At 24.0% G+C, this 14,314-nt stretch overlaps 1 protein-coding gene across 6 annotated transcripts; it reads left to right on the forward strand.

The window, feature by feature from the left end:
* Nucleotides 1-1,657: 1,657 nt before the first annotated feature.
* LOC122859314 (tyrosine-protein phosphatase 10D) lies at nucleotides 1,658-14,264 on the forward strand. Of its 6 annotated transcripts, none has more exons than XM_044162778.1 (12): nucleotides 1,658-3,113; nucleotides 6,907-7,153; nucleotides 7,453-9,435; nucleotides 9,500-9,778; nucleotides 9,885-10,294; nucleotides 10,364-10,741; nucleotides 10,838-11,030; nucleotides 11,215-11,229; nucleotides 11,445-11,613; nucleotides 11,692-12,587; nucleotides 12,846-12,977; nucleotides 14,031-14,240. In XM_044162778.1, the coding sequence occupies exons 1-11, from the start codon at nucleotides 3,027-3,029 to the stop codon at nucleotides 12,947-12,949; spliced, it is 4,761 nt and encodes a 1,586-aa protein (XP_044018713.1). In that variant the 5' UTR covers nucleotides 1,658-3,026; the 3' UTR covers nucleotides 12,950-12,977; nucleotides 14,031-14,240. The 6 variants fall into 6 exon arrangements, with proteins under 6 accessions (XP_044018713.1, XP_044018715.1, XP_044018717.1 ...); XM_044162780.1 differs by having other exon boundaries at nucleotides 1,659-3,113; nucleotides 12,888-12,977; XM_044162782.1 differs by lacking the exon at nucleotides 12,846-12,977 and having other exon boundaries at nucleotides 1,660-3,113; nucleotides 14,031-14,264.
* Nucleotides 14,265-14,314: the final 50 nt, after the last annotated feature.

Here is a 14,314-nt window from a genome sequence, read left to right on the forward strand (position 1 = left end):
TTTATACTGTCATATTTTTTATTTTTTTATTTTATTATTTATCCAGTTGTTTTGTGAATATCTCACGATGCAAAAAAATCATAAAAATCACAGCCGGTTTGTGATATAGAGACTGGCATCTGGCAGACGTTACCTCTAAACAACAACTGCAATACTAAAGCTTCTTTCAATTGTGATTTTTTGCAATGTCAAGTCATTTAATTTTATTTATTATTTAATAATATATTATATTTTTTATTTTAAAATTCTATATTTCTATTGTTACTTGTTTTAAAGAGCTTTTAATATTTTTTTTTTCTTAAATTGTTAATCTATTTTTTCTTTATATGAATTTTATTTAGATTATTATTAAAATACTTGAAAAAATATTTATTAAATAACTTTGATTGTTTAAAAATGTTACAACTAGATTTAAAATTTTATATAAAAATTTGTTTGATAATTTTTTAAATTAAAATGATTTTGTATTTTTAATTATTTAAATAAAATAACAATAAAGCTAAATTAATTAGCAAAAAGTTCAAGACATATTTATTTACAACTAAATAAAAAAAACATTGCATATATTTTTTAAATTATATGTTATTCAAAATTATGAACAATTATGAAATTCTCTTGGCATTTCTACTTGACCGACAGTTGGTAGTTTTTCTTCAATCGGTAATGTGAATAGCAGTGTTATCAACACAAGATATTACATGCCGCTGTAATGAAATTTCAAGGATGCAATTAAATTCAAAAAGTATATAAATAATTTATGATTTAAAAACACTGAAAACTAGTATTATTATTCAATTATTAAAACCACATAACTGTTTCTAATTAATCAATGTTAAAAAAAAAACAAATCGTAATATAAACAAATAAAAAAATTAAATAAAATCGTAACATACCTGCTTTCACATTACTCTCTCATAACATGAATAATTTTTTAATTCCAACATTCCACAATCATTGAATTTTTATTTCGCATGCACAACCTATTACATTGCACATTCCACAATTCAGGTGTAATATAATTTTCAAACCGGAAATATATAAAAAAAATATATAAATAAATGAATATCAATTAAAAAATAATATATACGTAATTCAAAAATAAAAATAAAATAAAATAGCATTATACTAATATTTCATAAAAACTAAAAATAATAAAATTGAAAAAAAAATCTAATTTAAATGAAATATTATTTAAAATTAATAAAAAAAATTATTACAATTAAGTATTTTAGAAAAATTATTTCATTAAAAAAAAATTAATTTAAACAAACAAAATATAATTTTAAATTAATAAAATAAATGCTATATATTAGATAATTTTTTTTTCCCATAAAAAAAATGATTTTTTTTTTTTGTTTGTACAGAGAGACAATGAATCATTTTGGATGCTGTGAAATAAAAGAGGATTTCCAAGAGATGCTGACACAAAAGAGATGAAAGAAAATAAATATATATCAAGGATGTAAATAGATGTCGCTGTTGGGGTTATTAATTCGTGTTTATACCCGGACTTGATTGGACTTGATGACGACGACGATGATGATGATGCTGTTGATAAAAAAGAGTTTCAATTAAAATTCAATGAAAGTATTGATATCATAAGCACATTTAAATAAAGACAGTATTAATTTAAGTTAAAAAAAAAAAAGTATTCAAAGGTGTGGTACATTGTTATGCTTGTGTTTGTGTATGATGATAAATACATATATGAAATATAAAATAACACACACACATGTACATCATGTACCCGGCCAGATAAAGAGAGAGAGGAAGAAGGAGGAATAGAAAGAGAGAGAGAGAGAAAGGGTGACGTTGTTGATGGTAGTACACAGTACACACTTTGTGCAAGTGTTTCATCGACAGGAGGGGCTAGGAAAGAATTGGTTCCACACCGGGTTGTACCATCTAGGCATCGGCCTGTATTGGTAAATAAAATACATACACACACATTCAGTAAATAATAAAAAAAAAATAAGAGCTCGCGGGTTGAGAGGAGGTAAAATATATAAAAAAAAAATAAATAAATAAAGAGGCAAGAGAGCTGTAAGAGGTGGAATGGAAAGGCAAAAGGCAAGCAATGCAAAGAGAGACTATTCGTAAAGTTGAGACACGAACGAGGTCTCGTACGTTCGTTGGTACGCCAAAGGAGCGCCATCAAAATTTTATAAATAATATAATAATTATTATTATTTTAATAATTATTTTTTTTTTTTTAATTGATACTACAGTGTTATAGTGAAATTAATTTTTTTTTTTTATTATTAATTAAAATTCAATATATATTTAATACAAAATAATTATCAATAAATAAATTTTTTTTCTTTTTTTTTTAAATTAATTCAAAAAAAAAAAAGTATTTGTTTTTTTTTTTTTTTTTTTTTTTTAAAAATGACATTTAAACGGTGAATTTTCGAATTCCACAAAAGTCTTTTTAGAAATTTTTTTTTTTTCATATTAAATCAATTTTTATTTTTTAAAAAATTTTTTTAATTATTAATAAATGTGAAAGTATTGTGTGTTTAAAAAAAATTGTGCCAAAATGTGGATTGAATATTATTAATTTTATTATTATTTTAAATGTGTCAAATTTATTTGTTATTGTTGTTATTTTTTGACAAGTGCTAGTCAAATTAGTGAATTTTGATATTACTAATATTAATATAAAAAAAAAGTATATTATTTAATTATAAATAATAAATAAAATGGCTGATTTTTTATTGTTTTTATTTATTAAAAAACAAAATTGTGAACAGGTGTTTGTTAGTGTTGTTTATTTCATCAAAAAATGTGATTTTTCGTGATGTCAAATGTCAAAAAAATAATAATAATAAATTTAAAAAAGTCTTCCTATTAATTAAACAAATAATAATTAAAAATTTTTTCACAAAAAATCTTCCTATATTGTCAATATAATAATTTATAAATTAAAAATTGATAAAGTGATAGTTATTATTTGAAGCTGCATATATGTCATTGATTCATGTGAATAATAATAGTTAATAAATATACATAAATAAATTAATAAAATGAACAAATTTAAGTGGACAAATGCTGAACATTCCTTCACGATTAAACATCAAATTCTTTTTACTCTCGTTGTACTCCTGGCTAAGGTAAGAGAATATACTTTTTTTTTTTTTTTAAATTTTTTCTTTTTCTTTTACTTTTTTCCTTTGTCTTTTTTAATTTAAAAGATATAATAAAAAGTCTTTTTTTATTTTGACAATACCATTATTGTTTTGTGGTTATTTTTTTTTTATTGTTATTATTATTTGAATATGTTTATTATTATTATTGTTGTTGTTTTTTGTTACCTTGTGCGCGCAGTTGCAAGAAAGGGGTCAATTCGAATTTACAGACTTGCAAAATTACACTTTCCCGCGGTGAAATCAAATCGAAAATTAATAAAATTTATATTTTTTTATTTTATTGTTTATCAATTATTCATTTAGGAACATTAAGTTTAAATTTAAACAAAATTTATCATTAATATTAATTAATTTCTAAAAAAAAAAAAAACAATTTTTTTAACAAAATCGTTTTTTAATTTTTAATGGCGAATTTTGGGAAAGTTATTTTACAAAAAAAAATTAATAATAATAATTAATAAATAATATATAATATGATTGATAAATTGGAGTATTTAAAATCTATATTTTTGAATTGATTTCATTTCAATGGAATTATTTTTTTATCTAAAATTGCAATTATCAATTTTTTTATTTTTTTTTTCGATAAATATTATTGTAAATTAACGTTTTTTTTGGTCATTAATTTGATTTAACAAATGGGCGTTAATTTCTGTCAATACAAAAAAAAAATCTTTAAATTGCATTTTTTTTTAATACAAAAAAAGAGTTACTCAACAAAATGATAATAATAAATAAATAAAAATCACTATGATTGATAGATTTGAGTTTTAAAAAAAAATTATACATTTATTTTTCTTCGATGAATTATTGTTAAAAGAAAAAAAAAAAAATTAAATAAACACGCTTGAATTATTTTACATATACGGTTATAAAAAAAAAAAAGGTATTTTTATTATTTTTTTTTTGTCAGTTAAATGTTAATATACGCAAACAGCATAAAATAATAAAATTTTAAATTTTTAAATTTTCAAATGAACGTCCTCATTTGCGACCTCTTCACACACACATCCAGGGTCTTTTTATAAAATAACTATCATTTTTTGTAAATAAAAATTAATTTATTATTACAAATCAAGTACACAATAAAACCTTGATAATTGTTGCACACTAAAAGACTAACAAAACAATGAAAAATATATATTTTGTTGAGATTTTTTTTGTTTATTTAAATGCTAAATAATAAATTAATTGTTTATTAAAACGCAATGTAAGATTAATATCAATGTGAAAACTTGCTCATCATCATATTTCAATTAATCATATTTTTTTATTATTATTTTTTGTTAATCTAGTAATTTAAATACACCGGAGATGAAGTAAATACTGCATTACGTACTCTTTGTGTGTATTACGTAAAAAAAAAATTTATTTGCCTTTTTTTTTTTCCTTTAATTTTATTTGTGTGTGGGAACAACAATGAACATATACATAACGTTTCTAATTTTTTTTTTTTATTATTATTTTTTAGAATAGCATATTTATTGTTAATAAATTGCTGTAGAAATAATTTCGAAAATAAATGAATTTTCATTTTAAAATTTCGAAAGAAAAATTCAGTTAATTTATTTTGGTCGTTTGATTTAATTATTGGCTAATTAAAAGTACAAATTTTGTTTATTTTTTTTTCGGTTATTATCATTAATTATTGACTAATTAAATGTACAAAATTTAATTGCTAAAAAAATAGCTGTTTAAATTTTGTTTTCGCTTTGATGTAATTTTTAATTTAACGATATTGAATATTAAGTTGAGCTTGCACATGATGATTTTTTAACATCCGGTTTGTATTTAATTTGAGTATTTATATATTTATGTACATGCCTAGAATGAAACTTCCGGTTGTTTGGTTATTCTCAACTTGCAAAAATAAAAAATACCCAAAATATATATCCTGTTAATTTTTCAATTTTAATAAATCAATAACAATTAATCTTAATGATTAAAAAAATTGATAAAATATATGTCAAATTAAAGTTTTTTTGTTAGATATTATTTCAATATTTAATAGCAATTTTTTTAAATACAATTAAAGAGGTAGTCCAGATGTTAATTGTACAAAAAAAAAGGGGAGAGACACATCAAACACATATGTAATGCTAAATATAATTTCAAAGCCATGGATATATATTTTCTCACAATTCATGTCTGCACTCTCATCTCAAGTGCACACATATATTAATGTTACTCAACATGATTATTTTTGTTTTTATTTATAATTTATATTATTATTTTTTTTTGTTGTTTAACTATCTCCAAGTGCAATATAACCGGATGACTTACACACGGTTTATTAAACAACATGAAAGAATACAAAGAAGACAAGTAAAAAAAAAAAAGAGAAACAATAAAATAATTTATAAAATAAAAAAAAATTTAAATGATTAAAAAGAGTGTCAAACAAAATGATGGTCAGTTAAAATTGCTTGTCTTTTTCAATTGAGCAATTTGTCTAAATTTAAAAAAAAAAATATTTTTATTATTATGTTTTATTTATGTATGTTTGTATGTATAAACACGAAGTCTCATTAATTTTACAAACGACGACATGTACCACCTGAGCATGCAATCATCATCGTTAAAAAATAAAAAAATAAAAAAAAGTATAGGGAGACTTTGGTTTTAATTAATATTCTCACATAAAACGTTGGGTTACCTACGCAACAGACAGACTGAAATAAATTGAGGAAAGATTTTCATATGAAAAATTTGTACATATATACATATTTAAACGAGTACATGATGAAAATCAATAAACATGTCTCTGCCGGAAAATAAATATGTCATTGTTAAATTGGAAAAAAAAAAACATTTTTTTATCATCGAAAGAAGGATTTATTATATGCAAATAAATTGATTAATTTGATTTTTAAAAATATATTTATTTGAGATAAATGAAAATTTAATTAATAAAAAATAAAATAAATTATTTGAAATTAAATTACAAGGTTAATTGTTTATTTGATGAAAAATATGAAAATTATTTTTTTTTAAATATTAATTTATTTGTGGTTAATAAATTTTATTTGAAATTATAAAAATAAATTTCAAAAATTTATATACTTGAATTTTGACTTTTTTTTTTCTATAATAATTTCAAAAAATTTTCATACTACATTTTATTAAATAAATAATAAATATTAAATTTATTTTTTCAATTTTTTTATGTAATAATAATTACAAATAATCATTTATTTACTTTAAATATTTAATTTATTTTTCATACAAATTAATATTTATTTCGTTAAAAAAAAAAACAAAATGATACTATTCAAATAAATGATTTATTTTTTTCAAATATATGTTTCATTTGATTTAAATATTTAATTTATTATGTATTTACAAATTAATATTTATTTTGTCGATTAAATTCTTCTCTCAATGTGTAATAGAAATATTCAAAAAAAAAAAACTCTAGTAATTTCCGTCTATAACGAGGAAAAAAAAAAAGGTTCAATCATCTTCATGTCTTCCCGGAAATTCAACGAGTGTCTATAAATTTTTTTTTTTTTTTTTGGTCCATTCTGAGAGTTTCCGGCCAATTGTATACACCAATTTTACAACATGTGTGTCTTTCCTTTACAATCAACAGTAGTAAACACAAAAATTGTATCCAATAGTTGTACGTGACGGTTAATAATAATAAACGAATTTCACAAAAATAATATTTTTATTCACTGCAAAAAAATATATAAAAAGTTGAATATAAATGTTTAATATATTATAATATAATTTTGATGAATAAATTAAATTTCAGGTCACGTATTCGGCAGACCTTGCCATTGAGATACCTGGAAATTTGAGTCAGGGTGGTGCATGGTACAGATTAGATTACAGTCCACCAATTGGCTATCCCAGACCAAATGAAACAATTGCAGCAACTGATCTTGGTAAAGTTATTAAATTTCGTGATGGATTACCAGGTACAAAATATGAGTTTTGGTTGTACTACAGTAATGGAACACTTCATGATTGGCTAACTTGGACAGCTTCAATAACAACAGGTAAATATTAATAATAATAAAAAAAAATATTTAAATTGCTTAATAAAAATAAAATATCATAATAATATTAATATCTTATTTGTGTATTTTATAATTATTTTGTAAATGTAATTATTAAAAATTAAATGATTATAATCATTTTGAGGTGTGTGTCTCTGTATGCAATCTCTATTTCTATTGATCAGATAAATATTTGTGTGTGACCTGATTTTGAAATGTAGAAAAAAACACACACACACAAACATTAAGTAAAATAAAATAAAGTAAAATGAAATAATGTATTTTTATTGTTGTTACAGCACCAGATCCACCATCAAATTTAACAGTATCTGTTCACAATGGTAAAACAGCACTTGTCTATTGGTCACCACCAAATCAAGGAAATTATTCTGGTTTTCGTTTACGTATACAAAGTTTTAATGATGCTGGTAATCCACGTACAAGTGTTATACCAGCTGATTCAGTACCATATACATTACAAGAATTAACAGCTGGTGCAACATATTCTCTACAGTTATTTACAGTATTAGATGCTAAAGAAAGTGTTGCATATACAAGTCGTAATTTTACAACAAAACCAAATACACCTGGTAAATTTATTGTATGGTTTAGAAATGAAACAACATTACTTGTATTATGGCAACCACCATATCCATCTGGTATATATACACATTATCGTGTTAGTATTGAACCACGTGATGCAATTGAATCAATATTTTATGTTGAAAAAGAAGGTGAACCACCAGGACCAGCACAAGCAGCATTTAAAGATTTAATACCAGGTAGAGCATATAATATATCAGTACAAACAGTATCTGAAGATGAAACATCACCACCAACAACAGCACAATATCGTACAATACCAACACGTCCAATAAATGTTACATTTGATAAATATTCATTGACATCAACAAGTTTTAGAGTATATTGGAATCCACCAAATGGTACATCAGAATTTGATAAATATCAAATATCACTTGATGTCATGATATCAGATAAAAGTGTACGTAAATTATCACCAATAACACTTAATCGTGATGAGGATAATACATGGGAATTTAATGATCTTGAACCAGGTAATACATATCAAGTTATTGTTAAAACAGTATCTGGTAAAGTATCAAGTTGGCCAGCAACTGGTGATATTACACTTAAACCATTATCTGTACGTAATTTATCAGCAAATATTGATGATAAAAGTGGTATGCTTGAAGTATCATGGGAACCAGAAAATTCAAGTATACAAGATAGTTATAAATTACAATATCATGAAGTTGAAACAACATCAATAACTGGTGATAGTAATACATTAACAACAGATAAAACAATAATTAAATTAGAAGCATTATTACCAGGACGTAATTATACAATAATTGTACAAGCAATTAGTAATAAAATATTATCAAATGAAACAATAATATATTGTGTAACACGTCCATCAAGTCCAATTATTGAAGATTTAAAATCAATTGATAAAGGTTTAAATATATCATGGAAAAGTGATGTTAATTCACGTCAAGATAAATTTGAAGTAACACATACAAGAAATGATACTGGTGAAAGTGCAACAACATTAACAACTGAATCACATATTATACTTGAAGATCTTTATCCAGGTGCTGGTTATGAAGTTAAAGTATTTGCAATAAGTCATGGTTTACGTAGTGAACCACATGATTATTTTCAAGCTGTATTACCACATCCACCAAAAAATTTAAGAATTGAAAAAGTAACAAGTAATAGTGTATTAGTACATTGGACACAACCAGATAATTCATTATATACTGAATATTCAATAAGATATAAAACAGATGATGATCCAAGATGGGAAAAATTACCAAGTGTTAAAGTTACTGAAGCTGAAGTTACTGATATGACACCTGGTGAAAAATATACAATACAAGTTAATACTGTTAGTTTTGGAGTTGAAAGTTTATATCCATTACAAGTTAATCATACTGTTAAACCAAATATTATAACAAATATTATACCAATTATTGATTCAACAAATATAACACTTGAATTTACAAAACCAGAAGGAAGAATTGAAACTTATGTTGTTAAATGGTGGCAAATTGATAATACAAATGATATTAAAATTAAAAATATTACTAATAATTATCATGGTGATTTATTAAATTATGATGATAATAATAATTCAGCTAATAATATTGAAAAAATTTTAATTGATGATTTAATGTCTGGTGTTGAATATACATTTTCAATTTATGGTATATCATATCATCTTGTTAGTGATGTTGTTAATTTAACAACAAGAACAAGTAAGTATATATTTTTTATATTTTTTAAATTTATCTTTAAATAATTTATTAATATTATTTTCAGTGCCTTTGATACAATCTGAGGTTGTCGTTGTTGTTGACAGAGATTTACCAGATTCATTAACATTACGTTATACACCAACACCAATTGAATCATCAAAATTTAATTTTTATCGTTTTCATATTAGTGATAAAAATAATACAACCAAAGAAAAACTTGTTGATGATGAAGATACTAAAGTAACATTTGTCAATCTTATACCAGGTAAATTATACAATGTTACTGCTTGGACAGTTTCAGTTGATGTTGAAAGTCGACCAATTTTACGACAAGATCGTCTATGTAAGTTATATTTTATAATAAAAATAGATGATGATTTAATTTAATCTAGGTCAAACTAAAATTCAATGAATACATTTTATTGTATTTTATTTTAATTTATTTTTAGATCCTGAAGCTATAACTGCAATTCATGCAATTGATATTAATGATACAAAAATAACATTGAATTGGGATTTACCAAAGGGTGAATATGATTCATTTGAAGTGCAATATTTAAATAGTGATGATGCATATGTACAAAATATAACATCACAAAATTCAATAACAATATCAGAATTAAAACCACATAGAAATTATACATTTACACTTGTTGTAAGATCTGGATCAGAGTCAAATTATTTAAGAAGATCAAGTCCATTAAGTGGTAGTTTTACAACAAGTGAATCATATCCTGGTAAAGTTGATAAATTTCATCCAACAGATATTCAACCAGGTGAAATTAGTTTTGAATGGTTTTTATCAATTGGTGAATACAATGGTGTTATTAAAAAATTTACAATTACTTATGGATTAGAGGTATGTATTAAATATTATTTAAATATATTTATATAAATGATAAATAATGAATTTAATTTTTTTCATTAGGCATCAAGTCATACATTAACAAGAGATTTTAAACCCAATGAATTTCGTGGTATTATTAAAAATTTAATACCAGGAAAAACTTATATGTTTCGTATACAAGCTGAGACTAAAATTGGCTATGGTCCTGAAGCAATATGGAAACAAAAAATGCCAATTTTAGCACCACCAAAACCACCAACACAAGTTGTACCAACAGAAGTATGTAGAAGCAGTACAACAATACAGATTAGATTTAGAAAAAATTATTTTAGTGAACAGCATGGTTCTGTTATATCTTATACTGTTATTGTTGCTGAAGATGACAGTAAAAATGCATCAGGTTTAGAAATGCCAAGTTGGAGAGATGTACAAGCTTACAGTGTATGGCCTCCATATCAGGTAATAATAATTATAATTTTAAAAAAATAAATAAATAATTTATATTTTATCAAGAAAACATTTGTTATTTTTTTTAAAATTGTTTTTAATAAATAGGTAATGGATCCATATTATCCATTTAAAAATGGATCAGTTGAAGATTTTACAATTGGATATGAAAATTGTGAGAGTAAAGTTGGTTATTGTAATGGACCATTAAAATCAGGATCTACATATCGTGTTAAAGTACGTGCATTTACAGCATCAGATAAATTTACAGATACAAGCTACAGTTTTCCCATACAAACAGGTTTGTTTTAGCTAATTTTTTATATTTAAATTATAATTTAAAATAATATATATATTTAAACAACAAAAAAAAAAAAACAAAATTAAATTGTTTTTTAAAATAAATTAAAAAAGACATTAGTTAGATTTTTTTTTTTTTTTCTGATGAATTTATACTGATCGTTTTAATACATGTCTTGCAAAAGGATTACTGCTGGCAGGTGAGAAACAACATTGTTGTTGCCAGTATTAAAAAATCATAAATTTATTTTTTTTTCAAATTTTTTTTTTCTATTTACAAAATAATAAAAAAATAAAAATTGAATTAAAAAAATACAACTGGTTTATTTATAAATCAATTTTATCATTAATTGATAATTTTGAATGTAAATTATTTAATTATAATGTTAATTTTATTTATTTATTTATTTCACAGATAAAGATAATACAGTTATTATTGTTGGAATAACAGTGCCAATATTAGTTTTATTAACATTATTGGGAATTGGATTATTAGTTAGAAGACACAAAAATCAATTGAGAAAAATAACTGAACCAAGAGCTGCTGATAATCTATCATTGCCAGATAGTGTAATTGAAACAAGGTAATAATAAAAATATTTAATTGATGATTATTATTAATACAAAAAAATATTAAATTGTAAATAATTGATTAATTACAGTCGTCCAATAAGAGTTGAAAATTTTGCTGAACATTATAGAATAATGTCAGCAGATTCAGATTTTCGTTTTTCTGAAGAATTTGAAGAATTAAAACATGTTGGAAGAGATCAAGCATGTACTGCTGCTGATTTACCATGTAATCGTCCAAAAAATCGTTTTACAAATATTTTACCATATGATCATAGTAGATTTAAACTTCAACCAGTTGATGATGAAGAAGGTTCTGATTATATTAATGCAAATTATGTACCAGGTCATAATTCACCACGTGAATTTATTGTAACACAAGGACCATTACATTCAACACGTGATGATTTTTGGCGTATGGTTTGGGAAAGTAATAGTCGTGCAATTGTTATGTTAACAAGATGCATTGAAAAAGGACGTGAAAAATGTGATCATTATTGGCCAATTGATACATTACCAGTATATTATGGTGATATATCTGTAACAGTATTAAATGAAACACGTTATCCAGATTGGAGTATTACAGAATTTATGTTATGTCGTGGTGATGTTAAACGTGTTATACAACATTTTCATTTTACAACATGGCCAGATTTTGGTGTACCAAGTCCACCAACAACACTTGCTAGATTTGTACGTGCATTTAGAGAAAGAGTTAGACCAGATCAAAGACCAATTGTTGTACATTGTTCAGCTGGTGTTGGTAGAAGTGGTACATTTATAACACTTGATAGAATATTACAACAAATACAAGTATCTGATTATGTTGATATATTTGGTATTGTATGGGTTATGAGAAAAGAACGTGTTTGGATGGTACAAACTGAACAACAATATATTTGTATACATCAATGTTTACTTGCTGTACTTGAGGGACAAGATACAACTGGACCACCAAGAGAAATTCATGATAATCAAGGATTTGAAGGTATTATTGGAATTTTTTATTTATTAAATTATATTATTAACAACAATTTAACAATCGGTGGATGAAAAAATATTTAATTAACAAATGCTGTCAATTATTTTTATTTGTTTTTTATTTTTTTTATTTTACCAATTTATTAACTGTTAAGGGAATTTAGTATAATAATTGTAGTTAATTTTTTTTGTAAATTAAAATTATTATTATTGTGGGATTGTTGTTGGTTTTTCATTTTTTTTTTTTTTTTTTTCTATATTAAAGGAATTGTAGGAATATATTTGAAACACAGTTTAAAAAATTTAGGAAAAAATCAAAGTTCAGTCGAGAGTGCTGTTAGTCCAACATCGGATGAAAAGGAGAGATGACCTTCGGACTCGGGAAATGAAGACGAGGGTAATTTTTGAAAATTTTATATGCATTGCATATGAGTTTTCATGCACGAATTGTGATAGTATTGTTTGCTTTGCATTTTTCATGTTTTTGTTTAATTTTAACTAATTTTTTTTAATTACTGTAGAGCTTCATAATTAATTTTTTGTATCATTGATTTGCATTTTTTTTTTTTATATGTTTGTCTGCACTTGTATGTAAAATTTATTGATTTTCTTTTTACTTTAAATATAAATAATTAAAAAATTAAAGATTGATAATTGTTTATAGTAACATGACTAAATATCGTAAACACAAATTTCTTGATTGAATTATTTTCAAGTAAAATATCTTGAAATTAACGTACGTATCTTGAAATGTACGTGATTTTTTTGTCAAGATAGTTTTGTAATTTTATTTTTATTTTTGCGAGAAAATTTTTAATTAACAAAACAAATAAAATAATAATAAAAAGTAAATAAATGAATAATATTGTTTTATAAAGTTTTGTAAATGCTCAACTAGATACAGAATACTTTTATTTAAAAAATAAAAATAAAAATTAGTTCATATGTGACTTTTGTTTACTTGCAAATAGCCGCAGGGCCTGTAGCTCTGAGCGTCGAGTTGGGGTACGGTTTCGTCGTATGTTAAGCACCGTACCCCTTGGTCAGTTGTTGGATGGGTGACCGGTACCGCACTGGTCACTGTGATTCCAGCGTAAAACAACCCTGATCCAACGAGGGATATACTGGTCAGTTGGCGGATAAGGTGGCCGTGGTCGGGACGGCCCGAATTCCGCTGTAAAATCTCCTGACCCAACGAAGAAAAACAACCTGGTGTTGGAGAACTTGGTGGTCTTGACCCCAGTTCTCATCACCCAACGAATTGGGCTTGTCCCACATTTTTTTGTTTATTTTTTTGCGATATTTTTGTCAACGATATTTAGTCATGTGAATGTTGTAAAATTTATATCTTAAAAAATTTTAATAATTATTTAATTAAAGCCTGACTTTTGAATGTGCATGAACAATTAAAATTAAACAAAAATTAATAACCAAATATTTTATTTCCCAGATGATGAAGGAATTGCTGAATCAGGAATGTGACACAACGACCTGGAGGAGTGTGAGAATCTGACTTAAAAAAAAACCCAGTGAAAATATTTGCTTCAATGACAGCTAACGTGCTCAAAAGAAAAAAAAAAATCGAAGAAAAAAAAAAAGCTAGTTATTAATAATAACTTATTATTATTTTTATTTTTTGTATTGAATTTTTTTTGAATTCATGCGACCCTAGATGTTTATGTATTTATATAATTATTATCTAGTAATATGTCCGTCCGAAAAAAATAATAATGA

Source organism: Aphidius gifuensis, linkage group LG6 (assembly GCF_014905175.1).
Source record: "Aphidius gifuensis isolate YNYX2018 linkage group LG6, ASM1490517v1, whole genome shotgun sequence".
NCBI lineage: Eukaryota > Metazoa > Arthropoda > Insecta > Hymenoptera > Braconidae > Aphidius > Aphidius gifuensis.

Coding starts and splice junctions, on each gene's coding strand:
- LOC122859314 (XM_044162778.1), top strand. CDS start 3,027: ATGAACAAATTTAAGTGGACAAATGCTGAACATTCCTTCACGATTAAA. Junction 9,779..9,884: donor TTTACGACAAGATCGTCTAT/GTAAGTTATATT, acceptor ATTTATTTTTAG/ATCCTGAAGCTATAACTGCA. Junction 10,295..10,363: donor CAATTACTTATGGATTAGAG/GTATGTATTAAA, acceptor TTTTTTCATTAG/GCATCAAGTCATACATTAAC.